Genomic DNA, 24,887 nt, shown 5'->3' on the forward strand with positions numbered 1-24,887 from the left:
TTTTGCAATTAAGGAAATGGCTTATGCAATTAAGGTAATAAAATACACCAGATGATTAGCAACTGCCAACTAACGTGTGCGTAGTATAGTAATATAGTACGGTCAACATTGTGATGAAGTTATAAACTGTATAAACTATGTTATTAGCGTATAGTAGTAGCTCCTTTTTGTAAAGAATTCTTTCAGGTTATTGTACAAATGGTAGTTTGCGTGTTTGATCAATGCAGCTTGATCAAGACTTGCATTCTTGCGGCACGACATGTCTTAGGTTCACATGTTATTTTTTTGCCACTTGTGGTTGAATTATGTCTATAAAGTCATCTACGTTTGGAGGATATCTGCATCATACAAGTTGTGGTTGACACCACCACCCAGCTTTTAATCAGAGTCGTACCTTCAAGTGGAAGGTCTTTGGGACTGTGATGGGATTTGGAAGAGTGAAAAGGCCACGCACCTCTTTCACTCCTGTGTGTGGCCAATGGCTTATCATCTAATAATTAGAATATATATTGTGGTAGTCATAATCTGGCTGATAAAATGTCAAAGGAAGCTGATATTTAAGGAATGTGACAGGATTTGGGTGTTTGATGCATTGGATATTCCTAGAAAGATGTAGGTACTGCCATCCATTCATATAGCATCATATCATATCAGATATGATGCTGTCGTTATTGTTAGGCATATGGAAACTTGGTAGGAAATGTGACATTGTCGTACTTTTGATCGGATTCCATATTCGACCATTATTACCTGTCGATCAAAGATTTTGATTCACAGCATATCAAAATTGACAACGATTTTGATTCTCAGTTTACCAGAATTCAATTCATGGTGCAAAAAAGTCTGCTGCGCTTTCTTCGCTAAAAGTCTAAAACAAGAACTGCTTGTTTCGAGTTAAAAACATCACTCGGTCGGAATAGAATATGAAATATGACGATGTAATTCTTATTCCATTCTTTTGAGTTGAGTAAACAACTACAACATTTGTTTGGCAAAGAACCTGGATTCAAACACCTAATAAGAGAACAAACGCACAGCGTTATGATAACTTGCTTCGGCGACTTCTTCCTTGTCTATCTCCAACAAAGATGCAACATAAACCAGCACGTTGTGAATATTTGCCGGATGGTTCAGCGAAGCATCATCACCTTCAACCGGCTGCAGAGGCTCCGATTCTTCAGACTTTGGCAATGCATCAGGCGCATCCGTCTCCAGTAGAATCCTATCAAACGGCACTGCCTTGAGCATCCTCTTGGCCTTGCTTGCTTTCATGGACATTAGAAACCCCGAAAACGAAAAGTAACCACCCAAATTGGCGAATTCAGGAACCATCTCAGCAGAGCCAAGAAATGAATGAAGTAAAAACCCCTGGGGAAACGGGCCCAGAGATTTCATAATCTCAAGAAGGTCGCCGAAAGCTCGAACACAGTGGATTGAAACCGGCCTCTTCAACTCCTTGGCGAGTTCCAGTTGTTGTTTAAACACATGAACCTGATCGGCGAAATCACCCATCTTCTTCCCTTTGTCCAATCCAATCTCTCCGACTGCGGCAGAGGGTGTGGAGTCAAAGCTTTCTCTCAGGGTTTTGAGCCAATTGGGGCTTCTGTCCGCAACATACCAGGGGTGGAGACCGAAGCAGGGAACTACGTGAGGTTTATGAGTCTCGCCCATCTGCTTCACCAAAGGCCAGTCTTGCTCCGAGACCCCATTAACGGCGAAGCGAACGACGCCGGAATCGATGGCTGAAGCGATCAATTGTGGTGCCTTGTCGAAGATTCTTGGGTCTTGAAGGTGACAGTGGGCATCAAACAACTTCATCTTCTGCGCTCACCACAAATTGAGGTCCAGGATGCAGTAGTCTCTCTTTTTTTTCCTTTACGATATTCCACCAGGTAAACAATCATATAATTTGCTTTATTTTGTCGATAAAGTAGAATTTAATAACAAAAACAACAATACTATTAAGGATAATGAGAATATTTTTGCCCAAAAATAAGACAATGAGAAAATTACAAAATAAATTCTATAAGAAATTAAGAATATTTAGCCTACATTTCAATGAAGGTTACGAACAACGCCCACAAAATTGTTGGTGGGGTGGTAAGGCTTTGATCTCATATATAAGAGGTCAAGAGTTCGAGCCCCATCAAGGGTGGGAATGGGGTGGGGTTTTTTTTTAAAAAAAAAAAAAAAAAAAAAAGGTTACGAACAACGCCCACAAAATTGTTGGAGTTGTTTAATGACTTTAATCAACACAAGCAATCAGATAATTTGCTTTATTTTATTGATAAAGTATAAATTAATAATACTTGCATCAATAAAATATTAAAAATGAACAAATAGAAGATATTATATTCACTTTTAGTTAACAAAAATATAAAAAAATTACGGCAAGTATCAAATGTTGAAATCATCTAATAGGTATTGAATCACTTACATTATTTGTATGTAAAATAATTTTTATTAATAAAAATATAAAAAATAATGAGAAAATTACATAATAAATTTTAATAAAAATACATAAGGATAGTAGCCCTAGCACTTAATAAAAAAAAAAATATATATAAAAAAACTTAATAAATGTTGCGAACAACGCCCACAAAGGGGTTGACAATCGAACCTATCCAAAGATTATGATGAAATTCTTGGGCATGGCTAATAGGATTAAGCCCATCCAAGGCTTCCATGAAGTTCCCGTAGGCATCGAACTTGGCTGCTTTACCTCTTCCATTACTATTCTCTGCAACCCAAAACTCTCCGTTTATGTTTCTGTTAATATTGTCAGGGAAGCCTTGTGTTTGTGCAAAAAGTTCTCCTACACCTGAATTAGTAGCTCTTGGTCCTCGAACCCAATACCTTAGAATGTTTTTGCTTGTTGTTTGGGTTACTAGAACGAAATTACCATCGAGACTCACAGCTACACCATTTGCAAAAGACAAACCACGGAGCAAAACTTCCACGCGGTTTGCACTTGGATTATATCTCATTAGTCTTCCAGTTTTGTCACCGGTGTTGAATGACGACTCCCAATTCCTTCTTTGATAAACCGAGCTTGAATCTGTGAAATAAACCATTCCAGTTACGGGATTAATATCCACAGAATTTGTAAACTGAAAAGGGATTCCTTCTGCTGAAGTTGCAAGTTGTCGGGCTACCCCGCCGTTAGGTCCTGTCTTCAAGAGCCCGAAATAGGCATCGGCTATGTAAAGCTCGCATGTGGTGGGGTGGAACTTGAGGCCGAGGGGTCTCCCACAAGTTGGCTCATTGTCTTTGTTGGTGGAGCCGTCGCACAATGCTCTTGGCCTAGATGTGGAGGTTGTGGCAAACTCCGCCCATCCATATTGCCTCCCAAGCCATTTAAAAATCCGCCCGTCCGCAACCCCGACGTAGGCTGCTCCGCTGCAGTCAAACGCCACACTCTCAGGGCCAACTACCGGAACAGGAATTTCATGGTGTTCAAAACCACCAATTGAAAGAGCTTCTGCTTGAGAAATAGATGAGGCTATTGTAACCAAAAAGAAAAACGAGAAAACCACGAAACTTGATCTCACACTCATGGCTGAAAACTTTGCTTGATTCTGAATTTGCTAGTTGTGATTTGTGTATGAAAGACCACCTGTATTTATAAGGGTATCAACTATCAATGTTTGTGTATGTTGGAAAAATGATCCATCCCAGAAAAGAAAACATAATCCAACTTGTAATTGGATTACTGAGTTAATCTTTAACGTTGTGCACTAACCAAATCCAACGCACAATGTAATCGAACTTGTAATTGGATTACTGAGTTAGCACTAACCGAATCCAACGCGAAGAGGGACTCACTTCTCTGCTGTAACAAGCAGTGCTAGGATCTGCTTGGACTTCACCACTAAGCTGACATGTCATTTATAAGAGATCCAATTAAAGACAATTGAAAAACTACAAAACACAAATCTTACACTTGCCACACTAAATCAGCCTTTGACAACCCAATTCCCTTGCTTTCCTTTCTGGCTTTCTTTTCTGGCTTTCTCCATTATTTACCATGTTCCAGATGCAGTCACAAAAGCCCACATCAGAGATGGCATCATCAACTCAAATATATGACATTGAGGAATTTGGATCCGTGACACTGTCATAGATTCCTATAAATGAAGATGCTTCATGTTTTGTCGTTTTATTAATGACATAAATGAAGATGCTTTGGGTCGAATTTCGGTTCCGATTCACTTTGAGTCTGAGACAGAGTTGGACTTATGTTGTTCTGTTACAGAAGGCGTGGAGGTGGAGAGAGAGAGATTGATATGATGCTATGTATGGTATACGGTTTGTGTGTTTTGGAGACTTCTCATATCTGACCCTATCCAATTTTAAATGACGTATCAGCTTGGTCCAATCAGATTTTAGTATTGCCTATTATAACAGACACCAACGCCTAACAAAACTCTTAAAACCTTGCTCGAGTAACAAGAAAATAAGGAAGCAGATGTAAGATCAATTAGCACCGAATAGTTGAAAAATATTATAATAAAGGCCCCAGACAAATTGCCCGGGGAAAATAACAAAGGGCCTCCAAGTTCAGCAAAAAATAAAAACAAAAGCTCTGATTAACAATCAAAGTAAAATTAAAAATAAACGCGATAAATTGTTCCAGACCGCCTAAATAATCCAAAAAGAAACGAAGCCACCCACGGGGATCATTTCACTTAGTCGACCTCCTCGATCTTAGGCCCAGCACCGCTGCCCCCAGCTGGAACATCATCATCAACTGGGCCAGCACCGTCAGGCCCAGCACCCTGGTACATCTTGGCGATGATTGGGTTGCAGATGCTCTCCAACTCCTTCATCTTGTCTTCAAACTCATCAGCCTCGGCAAGTTGGTTGCTGTCGAGCCACTGGATAGCAGCCTCAATGGCGTCCTCGATCTTCTTCTTGTCGGCCCCTGGGAGCTTCTCACCGATCTTCTCATCCTTGATCGTGTTCCTCATGTTGTAGGCGTAGTTCTCCAAAGCGTTCTTGGCCTCAACCTTCTTCTTGTGCTCTTCATCCTCAGACTTGTACTTCTCTGCCTCTTGAACCATCTTTTCAATCTCCTCCTTTGAGAGCCTGCCCTTGTCGTTGGTGATGGTGATCTTGTTCTTTTGCCCAGTGGTCTTGTCCTCTGCTGACACATTCAAGATACCATTGGCGTCGATGTCAAAGCACACTGTGATCTGGGGTACACCTCTGGGAGCTGGGGGGATTCCGGAGAGTTCAAACTTTCCGAGCAAGTTGTTGTCCCTGGTTCTGGTTCTCTCTCCTTCATAGACCTGGATGAGCACACCAGGCTGGTTGTCGGAGTAGGTGGAGAAGACCTGTTCCTTCTTTGTTGGGATGGTTGTATTTCTGGGGATCAAGACGGTCATGACACCTCCGGCAGTTTCCAAACCAAGGGATAGAGGGGTAACATCCAATAGAAGAAGGTCCTGGACCTTCTCGTTACCCTCACCACTGAGAATTGCAGCCTGAACTGCAGCACCATAGGCAACGGCCTCGTCGGGGTTGATGCTCTTGCAGAGCTCCTTGCCATTGAAAAAGTCCTGGAGGAGTTGCTGAACCTTGGGAATACGGGTGGATCCACCAACAAGCACAACATCATGGACTGTGCTCTTGTCCATCTTGGCGTCCCTCAGACACTTCTCTACTGGCTCCATACACTTTCTGAACAAGTCCATGTTGAGCTCCTCGAATCTAGCACGGGTGATGGTTGAGTAGAAGTCAATACCCTCATACAAGGAATCGATTTCAATGGTGGTCTGGGCAGTGGATGAGAGGGTCCTCTTCGCCCTTTCACATGATGTCCTCAATCTCCTAAGCGCTCTGGGGTTGCCGCTTATATCCTTCTTGTTCTTTCTCTTGAACTCTTGAACGAAGTGGTTGACCATTCTGTTGTCAAAGTCCTCACCCCCAAGATGGGTGTCACCAGCAGTGGCCTTAACCTCAAAGATACCCTCTTCAATGGTTAGAAGAGAGACATCAAAGGTACCACCTCCAAGGTCAAAGATCAACACATTCTTCTCACCAACGCTGGTGGCCTTCTTGTCAAGACCATAGGCGATGGCAGCTGCTGTAGGCTCGTTGATAATACGCAAGACATTGATACCAGCAATAACTCCGGCATCCTTGGTGGCCTGACGCTGAGAATCGTTAAAGTAAGCAGGGACAGTGACCACTGCATTCTTGATGGTGGAACCAAGGTAAGCCTCAGCAATCTCACGCATCTTGATAAGGACCATGGAAGAGATCTCCTCAGCAGCAAATAGCTTCTCTTCTCCCTTGTATGAGACTCCAATCATAGGCTTGTCAGCAGGGCCAGCGATGACCTTGAATGGCCACAACTTCATGTCACCCTGAACTGAGGCATCGGTGAATCTACGACCAATCAATCGCTTAGCATCTGCAACAGTAAAAAAACCTATTAGCACATGACCCTTATTTGACAATTACATAAAATTGGATCAGAACCAGAATATGACAATACCATCAGATTAAGACAATACTCTAAAAACTCTTTGTTTAAGTCAACTGATTATAAATTGGTCAATTAAACTTTAGTTGGCCAACTATATAGAAACTCTAATTCATATTTACATCTACTTCAACCGATTGTACCTAATAGATTTCACATCAAGCAATAAATAACATTTAGTTAACAGCAGAGTGCTCTGTTCCTAATCTAAATTGTAAAACAGACTGCAAGTATTCCATCTAATAACCTGATTTGACTTCACAATTTAGTTATTTAAGAATCAATTCATCCAACAATAAGTTACTTAAGAATCAATTGACCAATCTATTTTCCATCAAAATAAGTTGAGGCAGACTACAGAACAACAATTAGATTACTTTTTCCTAAAGAAATTTCAAAATTCAAATTAGAATAGTAAAGTAGATCTACAATAATTTCAAAATTTTCAAATTCAAAATCCAAATCAGCAGCTCCAGATCCAATCCAGATTCAACAACAAGAAACAGCAGCAATAAACCGCAAGCGAAATCAACACAGATCTACAAACTAAGCAGCTATAAAATTTACTACATCATACAGTACAATACAGCAAAATTTCTAGCATACAAACTTCAACAGCATTACACAAGATCCAAGATCTACTAAGAACAAACATAAAGATCTACTAAGCTACTGAAATCAAAACAGCAACTGGATCTGAGATCTTACCAAAAACAGTGTTGATTGGGTTCATGGCGACCTGGTTCTTAGCGGCGTCTCCGATCAACCTCTCGGTGTCGGTGAAGGCGACATACGACGGGGTCGTCCGGTTTCCCTGGTCGTTGGCGATGATCTCAACACGGTCGTGTTGCCAGACGCCGACGCAAGAGTACGTGGTACCGAGATCGATACCGATGGCCGGTCCCTCTCCTTTGCCGGCCATTTTGAGTCGACGAAGAGATTGACTAGGAAAAGAGAGAGGCGCGGGGATGAGAAAAAGTAGAGAGGCGCTAGGGTTTCGTAAGTGGGAGAGAGAGGAGATTGTGGATGGGTTTATATAGGGTGAGACGTTGAGTGGGCCTGGAGTTCCAGAATGTTCGAACCCTAGAGTGCCGGAGCCGCTGGGATCCTTGGATTGAGCGGACGGTTCGGATGGTGTCCAGGTTGCTTTTGGAGACTCGTTGTTGAGTTTGATTCTTTCTCCAATCGGCGCTTGTGTAGGTTGTGTCGATGACCTAGTGGGCTTTTTCTCAACACTTTCCCGCGTTAAGCGAGGCCCACTCGTGGTGATGTGACTTGATAATTACTTGTTTTCACTTTTCAACTTAGCTAGAGGTGGGATGAAGACTTCGATGGTATGAAATGTGTTTTTATTGGAATTCTAAATAGATAAAATAATAACGTATTTAGTGAATATTTTATCACGTGATACTTGTGTAGTATGTGATGTTTTGTGATTTAAGAATGGTAAAATTTGTGAAAAAAAAATAAATTTTATTTAAATTGAGGCGTTATTATAATAGAAGTTCTCGACATCTGGCATGATACTGATATCGTTATGGATGTTATAAACACTAGTTGGATTTATGCAATGAGTGGTTTAGATGTGATGCTTTGAATCTTGATCACCTCAATTCAAGCAATGAAAATGTAAAAAAAAAATTATGAAGATTTCAAAATTGAAATTAATGAAGTTTTTGATATATTTCAATTTTGGATTAGCTAGATCTAGTTAATCTCAATCAAATTCTCAACCTTCTTCACCACTTGGCCTAATCTCAGTGATTTAGTATTATGAAAATGACTTGTCGTGTAAGGGACTTGATTCAAAATGAGTAAAAATATCGGTGACGTTACACTAAGTATACATATATAATCTTAAAGTTAGAACAAAAGGATCAACAATATTCCTCTGTCAATTTTCAGATATTTTTTTTGACCAACTTGGTTCTCTTAAATGAATTTAGACCAAAAAAGATTCTTTTAAATGAAATTCAATATATTCTCATTCCACCAAATTGAACTTTGATTGATCCCTTGTGCACAATGAAAGGTGGGCTTCTGGTATATGACGCTGTGAAAGTGCATGCAAGCAAATGAACCTTGCATTACTTCTAAGCAATGACCATGCCATGCCACAGTACCAGGCTTGGCAGCTGTTAATCAACCCAACTCTTGAAGATACGACCAAAACCACCTTCTCCCACCATATTATCAGAACGAAATTTCCTGGTAAATCTTTTCATTTCACTAAAGGAGAAGTTCTTTAAGGTGGGGAACAGCAAGAGTTCGAGGAGCTGAAGGCAGTGCCTGTCATGCTTGATTTAGATTCATGATGTAGAATATACATCCATGTTCAGCAAAAGTTTTTATTGCTCGACTGACTCTTAGGCATTGATAATGTGTGCATCAAGTAATGTATCTTGTGATTGTGCCAGGAGTTCCATGGACAAGGATTGAATTGTATGACCTTTTTTTTATGAAGATATCCTCTATTTGCTTCTTCAAATAATTAATGGTCAATGTAGCCGCCAGTGGCGGAACCAGGATGAAATTCCTGTCTAGGCTAATTAGAAGGGCACAATAATAATATTTTCTGAGTGACTGACCTTCACCCAGTGACCGACACACCGTCACTGACCATGAATCCATGATCAAGAATCAAGAATTCAAGATCCTCGACTAACATGGAATCTCTCTCTCTCTCTCTCAGTCTCTCAATCTCTCTGTCTCTCTCTCTCCCCCAAATCTCAACTCATACACAAAAGCCCAACAGCCCCAACTCACAACCAGACGGCCAGACCTCAGCTAACATGGAATCTCTCTCTCTCTCTCTCTCTCTCTCAGTCTCTCAGTCTCTCTCTCTCTCTATCTCTCTCTCCCCCAAATCTCAACTCATACACAAAAGCCCAACAGCCCCAACTCACAACCAGTGGTAGCAACTAGCAAACAGAATCGACAATCATAGGAAAGAGATCTGGGATTTCTTTGAGGAAAGTCAAGAAACCCCATTGGGAAAAACAGAGCAGCAAGAAGTGAAGAACAGAGGAGATTGATAAAGCTTCATACCTTGTTTCAATCCATAAGTCCATAACCTCCATCGAACGTTCGAAACACTAGAGGTCTAGAGTACGGGACTGGGACTCTGGGAGCTGGGAATACGGGACTTCTGCATGCAATTTTTTTTTTTTCTTTGGGCTGGTATGGGTTGGAGGTAGAGATATCTATATACTTAAGGGTTTTTTGGGCTAAATATTGTCTAGGCTTGAGCCCATATAGCCCACCATGTGCTTCCGCCACTGGTAGCCGCCTTAGCTAAAGGCCTAAAGCTATTGTTCTAAGGGCAAGTTCACCGGGCATCCTATTGCCCGGGCACCACGTCAAAAGTTGCAAAAAACTTGACCCAGCTCACTATTCACCTTTCCACCGGGCTTGGGGCAAAACCACAGTGGGAGGCCCAGGTCACTAACTCGGGTAGGAGGGTGACCGAGCCCGTGACCCAGGATGCCAGCGTGGCCCAAAAAACTGACGCTCGGGGAGACGCGCCGCGGGGGGGAAGTGAAGCGCAGTTTCTTGTCGTCTAGCGGGGACAACGTCTGCAGGCGCGTAGCAGCCGTTTTTTTGTCGTCTTCTGGCGTGATGCGGCGACGTGGCGTGTAGCCGTTGGGCTACTTTGCAGATTTGAATGCAACGGTCCACAGATCTGGACCGTTGCTTATGAAACTGAAATGCATCTGACGGCCAACATGAAAATCGATTTGCATAGGTTAAAAAAAAAAAAAAATACCGTTAGATTTCAACGGTAACAAAAAAAAATATAACCAAAATTTTCTATAAATACCTTACCTCCTATTTTACTTCTCACACCAAAAAAATCATCTTTCTTCCTCAATATTTTTTTGTTCCTTCTCCTCAAAGCTTTCATCCTCTACAATTTTTTTATTCCAATATGAGTGTACGAGGCAATACGATTGTCCAACCCGTAGGAGATCCAAGTATTGACGGGACACGTTGGCAGACTAATGAAGACATTCAATTGTGCAAGTCTTGGAGGGTTGTTAGCCAAGATCCGGCAAAGGGTACGGAACGAAGAAAAGATGAGCTATGGTTAGAGGTACGCCAACACTATGCCGAACATTGGGATGGATATGTCCGATCATTGCAAGCTTTTCAAGGGAGGTGGAAAACCTTGAAAGTCGAACTCTATGCTTGGCATTGTGCGTTAAGGCAAGCGAAACTTTGGTACAAGAGTGGTGCGAATATGATTGATGAGGTATGAATTTGTAGTGTAACACAAATATTAATTTTTATTATTCTTTTAGTGTATATTAAAATTTAATTAGTTGATACATCTTACTTTAAATTATTAGTTGAAATATTTTGTTGATAATTATACTTTAAATTATTAGTTCATATATAAAAATTTTGTTGATAATTATACTTCAAATTTGTACTTCATAATCATACTTTAGACTTCATTTTATTTAAATTATACATTATACTCACCTTATACTTAAATAGTTGATACATTGTACCTCGTTTATATTTATACTAATAGATTTATACGTTTTTGTTTAAATTCAATAGCTACGTCAAGCACAAGATTTGTGGAGAGCTGCGATGACCAAATCTAAAGGAAAACAAAAAAAAGGTGATTTCATTAATTTAGAATGTTACGAGATTGTTAAGGGGTTTCAACAATTTGAAGACATTCCAAACCATTCCTCTTCGGCTGGAGGAACCTCCAGGGGAGGAACTGAACGGATGCACACACAACAATCCGCTCCTGATTCTCATGTCCAGTTAGACATAGATGCAGATGAGGTAAACGCCGATGCAACTCCAAATCCTTCGGTGAAGCCTCAAGGAAAGAAGGCTGCCAAAGAAGCTCTTCGGAAAGGAAAGAAAGCATCTAATGATTCAAGTCCTCTGACAGCCGCTGTGGAGACTATAGCAACCAACCAAACATCAATGATGTCTGCCAAGGAGAAACGTGATGAGGAATATGCTCGACATCTCCGTGACCAACAACAACGAGATTATATACGCTTGCAAATGGATATGCGAAACGAGGCATTCAAAATTCAAGAGAGGGAATAGCGTATTATGGAGATGGACACAAGTAAGATGACGCCAACCAAAAAGAATTACTGGCAAAGAAAACAAAAAAAAATTGCAGAGAAAGAAGCTGAAGATGCAACCCGCGGATCTAACATCCCACAACCACCATTCCCCGGTGGGTATTATCCACAATCTCCTTTCTCCGGTGGCTATCCACAACCTCCTTTCCCTGATGGCTATCCACAACCTCCTTTCCCCGGTGGCTATCCACAACCACCATTCCCCGGTGGGTATTATCCACAATCTCCTTTCCCCGGTGGCTTCCCACAACCACCATTCACCGGTGGTGTCCCTTCCCCACCTTTCTCTTCGGGTGAATCCACCAACCCCAACCATATGGATGACCCCACAAACACAAATTGGATTCCTAATGAAGATGAGGATTAGGAAAATTAGGGAGTTATATATTTTAAATAATTGTATTGTTATGATTCCAATGGTTGGTTTTTGACTTATGTAATATTAGATTGATGAAATTAAAATTTATTGGAATAATACCCTTACAAATGAAAAGCTAAATGAAACCACACAAACATAATTAAAAACATAAAAACTAATAGAAAACACACACAAATAGCAGATCTAGATACGCCTATTGCCTTGAAATTCCCAAAAGTGTTGAATGAGGTCTTCCTGAAGGTTGGAGTGACACTGCTCAGATCTAATTTGTTGGTAGCGGTCCATGAATCCGTTCATATGATGAGCATCTCTACCAACAGGATCAAAGTCTCTACATGTTGGTCCCTCCCATACCTCAGCAATCCTGGGCCTCATATTATCAACCTCCTCATCATCGGACTCTAACTCATCATCGCTATCTTCAGGTCGTTGATTTTCGACAATCATGTTGTGTAATATAATACACGTCAACATAATGTATCGAAGGTCCTCTTTATGCCACCCACGAGCAGCTCCTCGAATAATACCAAACCATGACTGTAATATACCAAAGCATCTTTCTACATCCTTCCTATACCCCTCTTGAGCCTTTGCAAACTCGATTTCCTTGGGGCGTGTAGGATTTCGAACAGTTTTCAAGAAAGTCGCCCATCGAGGATAAATACCGTCGGCGAGATAGTACCCTAGATTGTCAGCTCTGTTGTTAACGTGGAATTGGACAAGAGGTGCTCTACCGGCGGTAAGATCATCAAACAATGGAGACTTTGCCAAGACGTTCAGGTCGTTGCATGCCCCAGGCACTCTAAAGAATGCATGCCAAATCCATGTGTCGTAAGATGCGACTGCTTCCAGGATGATAGTGGGGATCTGTTTCCTACCACTATATTCTCCAGCCCAACCTGTCGGACAATTCTTCCATTGCCAATGCATACAGTCGATGCTCCCAATCATTCCTGGAAAACCTCTCCTCTCAGCTTTGGTAAGAAGTCGTCTGAGGTCGGCTGCAGTTGGAGCGCGGAGGTATTTTTTTGAGTAAAGATCAACAATTCCTCGTGTGAAGTGCTGAAGGGCTGCAACGGATGTGGATTTCGCCATCCTACAATACTCAGCACATTGATCTGCCCTTGCACCGTACGCAAGCATTCGCAAGGCAGCTGTCATCTTCTGCTCCGGAAGAAGTCCGACTTTGCCAGTAGCATCTGACCTTTGAACAAAGTAACGATCATACTGGCAAAGGTCAGTAGATATACGCTGGAAGAGATTGAGACTCATCCTGTAACGTGTTCTGAACTCCACATCTTTGAACACTGGCCGGTCGACAAAGTAGTCGGCCAACATACCTTTGCCCCTGTCTTCTCTATATCGTTCCTCATTTGGTGCACGACCCGGATGAGAACCGCGCCCTCGGTGTTGGTTTCCAGATTCTTCAGCGACTGCAGCCATGACAATGGCGTTGGTGGCCATCATCTCTTCATCATCCTCATCCTGAGACTGTCGAATTTGATCCCACAAATTGTTCATTGCAACGAGGGGAATTTAGGAAATATGTAATGCTAGAGATATGAAAAGGGTGAAGTTTTGTTAAGCTCGGATAGTGTGTGTATGTAGTGAAAACATCATGTCTATTTATTGAAATTTTCCACACATAAAAGTGTCGGTGGGTTATCACTCACTCATTTCAAAAAACTTGTCGGTGGTGTGCATGTGATAAAAGTGTCGGTAGATTTTCAATTTGTTTCACACTTTTCAAAAAACTTGTCGGTTGTGTGCATGTGATAAAAGTGTCGGTGGATTTTAAAATTTGTTAACACTTTTCAAAAAACTTGTCGGTGGTGTGCATGTGATAAAAGTGTCGGTGGAGTTAAAAAAAATTTCACACTTTTCAAAAACTTTGTCGGTGGTGTACATGATAAAAGTGTCGGTGGAGTTTTAAATATTTTCACACTTTTCTAAAACTTTGTCGGTGGTGTACATGATAAAAGTGTCGGTGGAGTTTTAAATATTTTCACACTTTTCAAAAACTTTGTCGGTAGTGTATATATGATAAAACTGTCGGTGGAGTAAAAAAAAAAAAAAAAAAAGGAGTGTCGGTGGACATATAATTTGTCTACCAATAAAATTTTCTTTGGTTGCATTTTCAAATTGTTTATCAATACTATTTATTTACATCATACATTTCTCATTTTCCAAAAAAAAATTATAAAATATTCGATGAACAGTAACTGACTGGTGACCCTGACCCAATTGGTGGAAGCAAAGATCCAGTGGCAGTGAATAGTTTCCTGCCCTGGTGACCTGGTGACCTTGCCCTGGTGACCCAACGGGTGAACTTGCTCTAAGAGAAGACATTCTCCAAGCATACATGGCTCAATTCAGAAGCCGTTACTGTTGGATCTTATTTCTTTTTCTTTTTTTGTCAAATGATGTAAAGTGTATTAGATGGTCCAAAATTTCAAATGTTACATTAAAATACAAGATGTACAAAAAAAGAAGCACGTAAGTCCCAACAATAAGATCCAACAGAAGATGAAAGCATGCATGCCCAATATAAATAAAATAAAGGGTTTTTGTCCATTTACACCATTTTTAGAGATATTTTTCCCACTTACCCCACTAAGTTTTTTTAATTCTCTCTTACCCAAAACACTCTAAGGAGGTCTTCCCTAATACCCCATTAAGATTTTTTTTTTTTTAATTATTTTTTTAATACCATTTTACCCTCACCTTTATTACTTAGAGAGAGAGAGAGAGAGAGAGAGAGAATGGAAGAGAGAGAAACCATAGGGGACTTCGCCGGAGTCCGATCACCGGCCGCCGGATTCCGGCCAACTTCGCCGGAATCCGGTCACCGGCCGCCAGATTCCGATCACCGGCTACCACCCACCGGAAAGTTTTTTTGCCCCCAATAGACGTCTATTGCCCCCTAATAGACGTCTATTGCCTCCCAATAGACAACTATCAGCCATGTATTGCCCCCCAATAGACGACTATCAGCCATGTATTGCCCCCCAATAAAGGGGCAATAGACGTCTATCAACCATGTATTGTCTCCCAATAGACGTCTATTAACCATGTATTGCCTCCCAATAGACGTCTATTGCCCCCCAATAGATGTCTATTACCCCCCAATAGACGCTTTAACAGATGTCTATTGCCCCAATAGAACCTTTTTTTTCTTCATTTTTTCTTTCTATCCGGGCATTCTGCACCATTTTACCCAAAAAAAAAACAGAGAAATTGATTGATTCACCCAATGAAAAGCTCTGGGCTCCCATGTCCTCTTCTCCATTCCTCTTCTACTTTTTGTTTGCATAATTTATCAAGTACCAATAGTAACATCAATGATTGCTCCAATGTTGGTGACATTTTTTTCATCTTCAGCTTCAGCTGCACAGGAGAGATTGAATAGCAAGTAGAAGATGAGCAGAGGAAATAAGAGCCAGTCAACACTCTTCACATTCCAACCATGGCCAGTCAATGCCTGCTCTTGTTGGCACTGTTCAAAATCCCCAATTTTAACAGTAGTATCATCCGAACATGAACAAAACTTCAAATTACTGCAATAGAAGCTTAAGTCCAGAACTGATTCCTGGTATGCAGATTCATTGACTAGGATCATCTGCTCGGTGACGTTGCGGAGGTCAGTCACCGCTACATCTCATCCTGCAACCGGCCACCACGAATTGGGCAAACCCGTCGGCCCTCTGAAATCAACCTGGAAGAGCCAGGGTCGTCGCCTTCTGTCCACACCTCCGATCCGCCCTTCTACCTTGAGCACGATCAGACCCGTGTCTTGATCACCCGACCCCCAACCCGAATAGTCCTTATTAAAGTCCGGTGGGGATAATCTGCTCGGTGATGTTACGGAGGTTAGTCACCGCTTTGGTTGTTGCTATGATCGTCGAGGTCGACTCCAATTTGGACCAGCGCCGGAGCCGGAGGGGAGAGAGAGCCTGGAGGAAAGGGAGACGGCCTGGGTCCAGTGCCGGAGCCGGAGCCGGAGGGGAGAGAAAGCCTGGGTCGTGCGTCGGAGCCGGAGATCAGTAGGGAGAGAGGGAAGGGCAGAGATAGATCGGGATGAGAGAGAGATTGGGGCTGAGTGGGTGTGGTTGTAATTGTTTAATTGGGTTGAGGGCAAAATGGTCATTTTCAATTAAATTGTGTATGTGGGAATAAAAATATGTTGCTGGTGTAAGTGGGATAACTTTGGCTCATTTTGGGGCTTTTGGTCAAGATCCCTAAAATAAAATCCATGATGAGCTTGGCCCAATTACAAGACAGAAGATGGTGTCAAGGGTGGAGCTCAGCCTCTTCCCTTGACTACGCGTGGTGGTAGTAATGTTGCCGCTTTAAGGCGGCGGAAGGATGACTAGAAGATGAACATTGGTGTTGGTAGAGCCTTAATGTCTAGCTTGTTACTATGGCAGTGTTGTTGTGTTTGTTCACATCATAATGGTTGTTTTTAGTTATGGTGGCAGAACGGCTGCTATGTGCCTAGCCACTGGTGGCGGTAAGGCTATTGCAGGAGGTAATCGTGGGTGTGGTGGGGGTTTGGCGAGGCTCGATTAAGGGGACAGCAATGGCTTGGTTTCTATTGCGGGTTTTTGGGTGTTGGCCCTTACTACCCTAATGTTAGGGTTTAGGCCAATGTACTGGGCTCTTTTGTTGGGTTTTTGTTTTGACCTAATAGCTAGGTGTGCTTGGGCCATTTCTTTTATTTTATTTTTTTAAATTGAGCCTGGGATAGCCCCATCTGCATAGGGTTAGATTTTGAATTGTTTAGTGAAAACTTTAATAGTGTCAGGTTACTAGTTACTTTGCACTTCTTTCTAGCATTACATATGTTGGAAATTATTCTACTCTCTTAGCAGTGATACAAGTCATAGGTCTCCTTCGATCACTTGTATAACCACATTTTCGTTTAATGGATTAGCACCAAATTTTCTTTTGAAATAAATAAATAAATAAAGAAAAGGGAAAATTTTCCTTGCCTTTTAATTGTACCTTCTGAAGGTCCAGGGCAGCGACGAGAGTGAGCTCTCACTGGTAAACCCATTCCTTAAATGCTAAAGAAAAACACAAAAGAATCTTCTTCATCTTCTACAGCTCGTTCCTCTCGTCCAAACCGAAGCTCATAACCAAAGGGAATGAAAATGGACTCTATCAGAGAAGCGGAGAGTGCCACTGAACTTGAAGCCTTGTGCAAGCAGGATTCTTCTTGGTATCCCTGCCAGGTTTCCCTCAGGTCAGTCAGCTAACTCAACGCTGATCCCACACTGTGATTTCCTTATTACTTTGAAAATTGAGTAACGGGTTTTTTCTCTAATTTCCAACTGCGTTTCATTCAAGTGTGATCATCCTCAGGCATTTTAGATTCTCTTGCTGATCATTAGTGGTTCAATTTGCTATTCTTCTTGAGCAACTGAATCAGTACTTGCTGATAATACAGTTTTCGCAGTTATGATGCAATCCAATCATGCATCCCAGTTTCTTTATTTCTGACTTAGTTGTAAACAAACTGATTTTTTTTTCTTTTTCTTTTTTCCCATTAATCTTGTTTGGAAGAGTGCCATGGTTCTGGACTGCATATGGGTGTGACTTGATGAGTATGCCACAACTGCCATCTGGATTTTCGGCAACATTGTGACAGATTCAATGTTAGCAATAAAATAGGAATGTTTCTGTGTAATGAATCATCATGAACTAAATTTCTCAAGTCAGGCACTTGCCGTCACCATTTGCTTTTAAATTCCAAGTTTTGGGCATGCATTACAAATGTATTGAGGTGGCTCCTGATTATGGTCCACAGCTCTACTGAAGATAGCCTAATTGTCGACTTTGGGAGGCAGGAGTTACAAGATATGGTGTTGAACAAGGATGAAGCACTTACGCGTCTTCGTTTTCGTTCGGCTCCTCTTCAGGGTGACGACTGCTCTCGCATTGAAGGAGAGCATGTTCTTTCCATCCATAAATCACCATATAAGAGCCACTTATATGATGCCAAGGTGGAAAAGGTATCTATCTACATCCAAATTTACATACGCCTCCCTTGGAGTAGGGGATTTTCATCTTATCATGAACTTTATATCTTCTTGAAGTAATTGTTATATATTTTTCAAGTGCTAATGGGAATGACCCTGTGGGTACTTGAGATTTGAGAAGTTTGTTTTTTCTTTGCATCTGCTGTTAATGGCTACAAGAAGAAAGAAATGAGATTTTTTGTCACTTTTTTCATGTTTCTGTGGGTTATATATGGTATTGCATTTCATCTTAAGTGACATTTTGATGAAATTTACTACTTCATATGCTTGTTAATTCAGTCCATTTCTGAACACATGATGAATAGGTGACCAGAGTGAGACACTCTACAAGGGTCTATTGCAGATGCAGTTTTATGATTAAGTGGCTTCACCCAGACTTCAAAGGACAGATGGTCACTGTCCCCTCTAGTTCAATCATGAAACTAGCAAGCAAAAGCATCAATTCTCATCCAACTGTTGCTGCATTATTGAAATCAGTTAAGCAAATGGGTTTATATACTGCACCTCCCCTTCCAATCATGCATGAAGACAATGATGTTGAATTCGACCTCAATAAATTATTGGGAAAGCAAATAGAAGAGATCAACATTTCAGCTAATGGAGTCACAAATGAAACTACAGTAGACATATTAGAGGTGGTTAAAGGTAACTAGCCATACTCAGTACTTTATCTGTTTAATGAATTTTGGTTTGTTGTTGCAATATGTCTCCTAGTTTTTCCCCATAGGCACTCCGTTATCTGTTTATAACACACAACAGAGTGTGTATGGTGACAAATTTCTGTTATAAACAGATATAGTCTCTGAAATCTGGTGTTTGCAAAATGATGTAGTAGATGTGCCTCACTTAATGAACTATATTATTCATCCCTTGTGCATAACCTAATGAAGAATAAATGCATATCCTAGTTTCATGCTGTTCTCTTTTTCCTGCTGTTGAGGCAAAGGAAAATCTAATATATCTTACATGGGTCTAGACATTTCAAAAAAAAAAATTTCCCAAGAGTTTGACCAGCTTAGGGTAAAGAGTTGGCTACTTTGCTAGTCTAAATACTCCCTATTCCCCTCCTCCTCCTCCTCCTCTCTCTCAACAAAATGATAGTTAAGGCTGAAGCTTGATACAGTGGGACTTTATGCTTGCAAGAATTTGTGCTGCCTGCTGACATAAGGTGCTAGATGTATTTATGACTTACCCTAGTGATATATTCATTTGTAATGTTTTTGTACTTAGCATTTTGTTCAGTTATCCCCTAAATCTTTCACCCCTGAAGTTTTTAGTTTCCACCTGTCTTCCTCCATAGTCCACAGCCAGCCAGCATGCTGGCCATTGTGGTTAAGTTGAAAAAGACTAATGATGGAATAAAAACCTTGTGAGGGAATAGAAGATTCACGAGGCATAAAAAATTTAGGGGGCTCTAACTGATTAGATTTATCTGTTGTTTCTCTTTTAAATAAAATGACCCTTCTAATTGATACATATTCATAATGCATGGTTAACATTTAGATACTTCCTGGTTGTGCATGCAGCTGTTGACAATGGACATGTTACTTTGTCCAAAGTAGGCACTTCAAAAGCTCAGGTTTCTCATGACCAGGATCAATTGAAATCTGTTAGTAACAGACCTGGTAACCTGGAAGTAAACATAGAAGATGAGGACCCACAAGCCCCTCTCTCATCCAAACAAGAAGAGCATTCAGAACACAGGTCTCATATTAGTCCTCTTGCTGCCCGTGCAGCTCTGGCCTCCCTAGTGTCGCTTACTCACAAGCATATTGCTATAAGTGGGACTGAACTTTTCAAGTCCAGTGACAGTAATAATATGTCTATTATGGTATCTTCTACTGCAATCAAATCTCCAAAAAATGGAAATGCGAACTCAGGTGTTAGAACAACTCGCTCAACAGTTCAGAAAGGTTTTGGAATTCAGAACAGTGATTTGCATGATTTTACTGAAGCCATCGAGTTAAGGGTCTTAACCAACACAGGAAGGTTGACACATTTAGCAGTCAAAGAAGAAAAAGATATATCATCTATGGAAATTAAACAAGGGTTGGAAGAAAGTGAGTCTGCTCAGAGTACAGGATCATATTCTTCTGAAGGAACTGACATTGTTCATGAAAGCAAAGTACTCAGAAAGAAGAATGATATATCAAACAAAGCAGTCTCTTCACCATTTCATTCAGAGAGTAACGGCCCTAAGGAAAATCTGACGTCTGGTGATCTTGAGGCGATTCAAGATGCATATGTTCAGATGAAGACTTGTGCTAAAGACACCAAGTCAAGTGTTTCAACCAACATGAGGAGGTTGACTCGTTCCATGGTCTCTTGTAAAGACAATTTGATAGTTCCTGAAAGCCATGCAGTGGAAAAGGAAAATCGTGAATCAAAAAAGAAGAAAGCTGTCTCTGCGACATCTCATAATGACAGTACACAAGGTGAAGAAAGTAATAGAAAGCACATGTCCGGTGCTGTCAGAAACAGTCGACAAACTGAAGGTTAAATATGTTTATAGTACATGTATACATATCTTGACATGTATACATATCTTGCTAAGTATAATCATTTGTGTTATGTCACTCATTGCATACAATATCTTCTCGAAAATCTCATACTGTTAATCCAGTCTCACATTCTGACTTTGATGCCATTCAAATTTTGGAAATTGACTTGATTAAATCTTAATTAATTTATTGTTTAAGCAAATCATTTTGTCCCATATGGTTTCCCTTTTGTAGTCTTTTGCACGCCACAGTTACTCGTTTCTTCTTTCTAAATCTCGGTATTTAAAGCTTCACAGTGATGTCAACTGCAGGAAAAATGTCAGGCAGTGGTGACAATAGTCAAGGCCAGAAGAGGAAGTGTACTTCTTTGAGTAGGCAAGAGCAACGGTTTTCTCCACGATTAAGGGTTCTCCCTCGCACTCGTTCACAAAACAAGTCTTAAGTTAGTCTTTCTTTATCGGCATTGCTCACAATGAAGCAAGGCAGCTTTTTGGGAACTGGTAAGAGGTTAACTCTATTGCTTGCTTTGCCTATGTTTGAGAAAGAGATTAGGAAGCTAATAGAAGGTATGCTTCTTTGTAATATCTATTTTAAGTGGATGCATGTGTGAACTTGGCAATATCTTAGTATGATTCACAGATGGAGAAAACAACTTGGTAGAATGACATCTCACAGAGTTGGGATCATCTCACCTTCATTTTTCTCTCCCAGTCAGTCGCAGCGTCAAATTATATCTGTCTAGGCATTTTAGTTGTTTTTATAATCATTAATAAGATTATAAACCTGTCTAGTTAACTCGTGAAGAGTTTATAGATTTATTTTGATATTTTCTTGAAAGAATCATTTATAATGCCAATTTTTTGGCCTAGGCATTTGCCTCAAACCAACCATGCTATGCAACAGTTGAGAAAGCGTGAAATGTTGAGTAAATGCAAGATAGGTACAAGTGGGAATTTGTGAAAATCGTGAGCCAATACAAGATGGTGACAACATTGGGATCTCTGTTTAACACGTGATTGCAATTTGGTGTGCAAATCTTTTGTGGGTAAGATTAAACGCCACTTCTGAGCCCATGCATAAGAAGGATATGCACTGGATAATTGGCATTGTATGTTTTATCCTTGTTTTGATTGTCCTGAGCCTACTAGCTATTGGATACTGATGTTCAAGGGACTGATGTACAAGTGACTGTCCCTTGACTCCTTTGTGCAAGTGTTAATGGAGCAAGAGCCTTATTGCATAATATAGATTCATTGGACAACTATATATGGGTTCTCCGACATGGAAGAATTGGTTTACTATATATGGGTTCTCGGACCTGGAAGAATTTGTTTTTATTAAACGCATTATCTCTGAGGTGCTTAGTCATTAGCTTGTGCTTAAGGAACTTCAAATTTGTTTCACTACTGACCGTGTAGAACAAGTGATCGTTGGAAAATTAGCTGCTCAGGCTGATGAAAGATTGGCTGATAGTGAAGAGGCACCTAGCTGCTTTGAAAACTGCTTTTGTGACCTTTACTTCAACGCCCAGATTAGAAAAATGAAAGAGTGGAAAAGGCACATAACTTAACTTGATTGTTTTTTTTATTTTAATTTTGTTTTGTTGTTTTTATATATAATATATATCTAATTTCAAACATGCAGTTAGGTTTTACATTCAATTTCTTTTCTTCACAATAATCATGGTACCAGAGCATTTGTGAGTTGTGACACCATTTTCTGTTTATTTGCATTCTAACCGCAGATGCATCAAGCCATATCATCATTAGACCTTGCTTTACACGATGCCAGATGAGTTCAACAACTGTAGGACTAGTCATATCAGTTGTACCAGAACAACTACTATTACTAATTTTGGTCCGTATCCTAAATTAGGCTCAAATGGGACATATATCCTAAATTAGGCTTCTTTGCACCAACTGAAACATGAGTTTCTTATTTCTATTGAGCCAGCAAGATATCACCCGTGCTCATATAAGCTTGCATTTTCATGTCTTTAGGAGCTCACTTTGAGGAGCAAGCAAGCCTTTGTCAAATGTTATAGACACTTGATAATTACGTCTTACTATATATATAAACATGCAAAATGCTACTACTTAGCAAAGATCCTAGGTAAGAATATTATAGGGTAGGTCAAGGGTAAGGTTATCTTGCTATAATGCTGATTAGGTGGAGTTAGGCGTGAATATTTGCTCGGGATTGATAGTTTGATAACATAATATGTTGGATATCTGGCAAGATATAAGTACATAGTCAAAGTAGTTTTCTCTTGCTAAATACATGTAATGCTGTCAAAATCTTTATGTATTTATGTATGTATGTATGTATTAGTTTTGTTTGCCACTGTCAGTACTCAATAGTCGTTGACATAGTTACCTTATAACATTTTTCCAAGTCCTTGTCATACAGGATGATGGTGGAACCTCCGTAAGACATTTTATTAATGACATTGATTGGATTTATCGCAGCAAATCACATTACTAGTTGCTTCACCATCGTATTTCCTTACCGAGTGTACAATTCCTAAGACGACGTGATGCCGTGATGGATGTGAAGATTTAAGTACGTACTTAGAAGATTGGAACCATATGATTCCATTTATAATTCACCACTTTGACAACTGGTTGCTTTCTTTCGAATAGTTATTTTACAGCCGGCGCAACATACTTACGCCTGATCGTAGATATGCCATTGTCGTTCTGGTATAACATGCCATGACTCATAGGTTGATTTGATTTTAACAGTACATGCTACTTTTGCTATCAGACTGGGTTTACTTGCTATGTTGGCCCGCTCGTACGCCATTTGCTAGCATAATGTTCATCATTTGGGTTGATTATGCGAATCACAGTCATTCACTCATTCATATCATCAACATAGATCAACCGTTTCCGTTTGGTTGCTGATTAGCCGTTCATGTAAGCTTAGATGGCTGTACACAGCGAGCTTTCTTGTGTAGTATTTGATTAACCTGCCTGAATTTGCAAAATTTTTGTTATGAGCCCATATAAGATGACGCGCCAATTTCTCCGATCAATAATTAATGACTATGATTAGTCCGCACTCTTATACTGCCGACTAAAGTTGCACACTTGCAAATCATCGAAAAGGAAAAATAAAAAAAACTTTAACCCACCCCTGCAGTCTTATACTGCCGACAAAGTTGCGTATTAACAGGTTAACTTGTTAATTATTACCAACTTACTAGCTTCTGATTCACCTATTCCTTTGCATTTTGACAGTTCATGCATCTTCAGCAAATCCCAACTTCGAAATTTTTCCAGAAAAAAAAAAATGGAACTGATTAGTCTGACTGCAATACCAAATTGGGCCTAAAACACTAAACGATCTGTTACTCATCTCCTGCCGACTAACTGACATAGTAATGGGTTCGGTATACATTTCTGATGAAAATTCAGATTCTCATCCCGGAAAAATCAAAAATGCTCATTTTAGAGTTCATTTTTCTTTTTCATGAATAAATTCAAAATAGCCCTTTTTGATAAAAAAAAATTAAAAAAAAAAGGTTAGATTTTAACCAAGATCATTAGATTGGATGGACAAAATACCTTTCAAATATGTATTCGATCCCCCTTCAGGTGCATTCGAACCCCGGTCGAGTCGTATTCTGAGGAGGGTTTTAACCAAAACTCCAAAAGGATTCCTATTTTGTTGAAGAGAAATGATGTTTCTGTTCATCAACATCAAATGTTAACTTACTTGAAAATTTGAAAGAAAAGACTATTTTTATTTGGAGTTTTGAGCACTTCTTTAATCAATGCCCATCAATTCTAGTACAACTTTTCAAGTCACTTTCAAGCGATATTATTTATAAACAGAAGCTGTTCCTCAAATATGGGGTTAGTGCAGCGAAAACAAAAAGAACCATTTCAAATCCAAGTACCCATGATCGATGCTTACAGAAGCTATAGGACAACATGCAAAACCCAAATTCTTAATCAAAATTGACATAAAAGATACTAGTGCGTAGCTTCAAATTTGTTTAGCAGAGTGATTAATTGTTTAGACTATAGTTAATCATAGTAGAAGCTTATATTAGCTGCTATTGATACAAGCCAATACAGGGAGGCTGCTTATGTGAAACTTTTGTTCTTAATAATACAAAGGTCTCTATTCTTACTTTTCTCTCTTGTTTTCTTCAATAAAGAAATACAGAAAGCAAGAAATGCAAACGTTATCAAAATTGTCCAAAGTTTTCCATAATTTTGTAGAAAATTAATTATATATCAATAAAATATATTATACCATCACAATCTCATTTCTTTCATATTTAACTCCCTCGATAGTATTTGTGTTGTTTTACCACTAACATTTGATTTAGTGATACGATAATTC

General features: G+C 40.1%; 6 protein-coding genes across 10 annotated transcripts; 2 read left to right on the plus strand and 4 right to left on the minus strand.

The window, feature by feature from the left end:
* Positions 1-917: 917 nt before the first annotated feature.
* LOC112191434 (uncharacterized metal-dependent hydrolase YabD) lies at positions 918-2,054 on the minus strand. The gene has a single exon (XM_024330783.2). The coding sequence runs from the start codon at positions 1,816-1,818 to the stop codon at positions 1,015-1,017; it is 804 nt and encodes a 267-aa protein (XP_024186551.1). The 5' UTR covers positions 1,819-2,054; the 3' UTR covers positions 918-1,014.
* A 162-nt stretch (positions 2,055-2,216) lies between these two features.
* LOC112191433 (protein STRICTOSIDINE SYNTHASE-LIKE 10) lies at positions 2,217-4,336 on the minus strand. Its single transcript, XM_024330781.2, has 2 exons — positions 3,800-4,336; positions 2,217-3,616 (listed from the first exon to the last, which is right to left on the minus strand). The coding sequence occupies exon 2, from the start codon at positions 3,555-3,557 to the stop codon at positions 2,574-2,576; it is 984 nt and encodes a 327-aa protein (XP_024186549.1). The 5' UTR covers positions 3,558-3,616; positions 3,800-4,336; the 3' UTR covers positions 2,217-2,573.
* A 144-nt stretch (positions 4,337-4,480) lies between these two features.
* Positions 4,481-7,507, minus strand: LOC112191432 (heat shock 70 kDa protein 1). The gene is made up of 2 exons (XM_024330780.2): positions 7,199-7,507; positions 4,481-6,418 (listed from the first exon to the last, which is right to left on the minus strand). Exons 1-2 carry the CDS (start codon positions 7,410-7,412, stop codon positions 4,689-4,691), a joined length of 1,944 nt encoding a protein of 647 aa, XP_024186548.1. The 5' UTR covers positions 7,413-7,507; the 3' UTR covers positions 4,481-4,688.
* A 3,088-nt stretch (positions 7,508-10,595) lies between these two features.
* LOC112195166 lies at positions 10,596-12,709 on the plus strand. Its single transcript, XM_024335531.2, has 2 exons — positions 10,596-10,742; positions 11,057-12,709. The coding sequence occupies exons 1-2, from the start codon at positions 10,731-10,733 to the stop codon at positions 11,567-11,569; spliced, it is 525 nt and encodes a 174-aa protein (XP_024191299.2). The 5' UTR covers positions 10,596-10,730; the 3' UTR covers positions 11,570-12,709.
* Positions 12,173-13,510, minus strand: LOC112194149 (putative nuclease HARBI1). Its single transcript, XM_040516962.1, has one exon. The coding sequence runs from the start codon at positions 13,508-13,510 to the stop codon at positions 12,173-12,175; it is 1,338 nt and encodes a 445-aa protein (XP_040372896.1).
* Positions 13,511-17,002: 3,492 nt separating this feature from the next.
* LOC112191975 lies at positions 17,003-23,393 on the plus strand. Of its 5 annotated transcripts, none has more exons than XR_005807985.1 (6): positions 17,003-17,234; positions 17,799-18,003; positions 18,336-18,675; positions 19,557-20,525; positions 20,843-21,031; positions 23,000-23,393. XR_005807985.1 is itself a non-coding variant. In XM_024331480.2 (6 exons), exons 2-6 carry the CDS (start codon positions 17,788-17,790, stop codon positions 21,489-21,491), a joined length of 1,710 nt encoding a protein of 569 aa, XP_024187248.2. In that variant the 5' UTR covers positions 17,003-17,234; positions 17,555-17,787; the 3' UTR covers positions 21,492-22,118. The 5 variants fall into 5 exon arrangements, 2 of the variants coding, with proteins under 2 accessions (XP_024187248.2, XP_040372015.1); XR_005807984.1 differs by having other exon boundaries at positions 22,941-23,042; XR_002933259.2 differs by lacking the exon at positions 23,000-23,393 and adding an exon at positions 21,401-22,116.
* Positions 23,394-24,887: the final 1,494 nt, after the last annotated feature.

Source organism: Rosa chinensis, chromosome 3 (genome assembly GCF_002994745.2).
Source record: "Rosa chinensis cultivar Old Blush chromosome 3, RchiOBHm-V2, whole genome shotgun sequence".
Lineage (NCBI taxonomy): Eukaryota > Viridiplantae > Streptophyta > Magnoliopsida > Rosales > Rosaceae > Rosa > Rosa chinensis.

Excerpts from the sequence above, each read along its gene's own strand:
- LOC112194149 (XM_040516962.1), bottom strand. The coding sequence starts at position 13,510 with ATGAACAATTTGTGGGATCAAATTCGACAGTCTCAGGATGAGGATGAT.
- LOC112191434 (XM_024330783.2), bottom strand. The coding sequence starts at position 1,818 with ATGAAGTTGTTTGATGCCCACTGTCACCTTCAAGACCCAAGAATCTTC.
- LOC112191432 (XM_024330780.2), bottom strand. The coding sequence starts at position 7,412 with ATGGCCGGCAAAGGAGAGGGACCGGCCATCGGTATCGATCTCGGTACC. Across the intron at positions 6,419-7,198 it reads CCCAATCAACACTGTTTTTG|ATGCTAAGCGATTGATTGGT; the intron begins GTAAGATCTCAG and ends TTACTGTTGCAG.
- LOC112191975 (XM_040516081.1), top strand. The coding sequence starts at position 17,137 with ATGAAAATGGACTCTATCAGAGAAGCGGAGAGTGCCACTGAACTTGAA. Across the intron at positions 17,235-17,798 it reads CCCTGCCAGGTTTCCCTCAG|CTCTACTGAAGATAGCCTAA; the intron begins GTCAGTCAGCTA and ends TATGGTCCACAG. Across the intron at positions 20,526-20,842 it reads AAACAGTCGACAAACTGAAG|GAAAAATGTCAGGCAGTGGT; the intron begins GTTAAATATGTT and ends TGTCAACTGCAG.
- LOC112191433 (XM_024330781.2), bottom strand. The coding sequence starts at position 3,557 with ATGAGTGTGAGATCAAGTTTCGTGGTTTTCTCGTTTTTCTTTTTGGTT.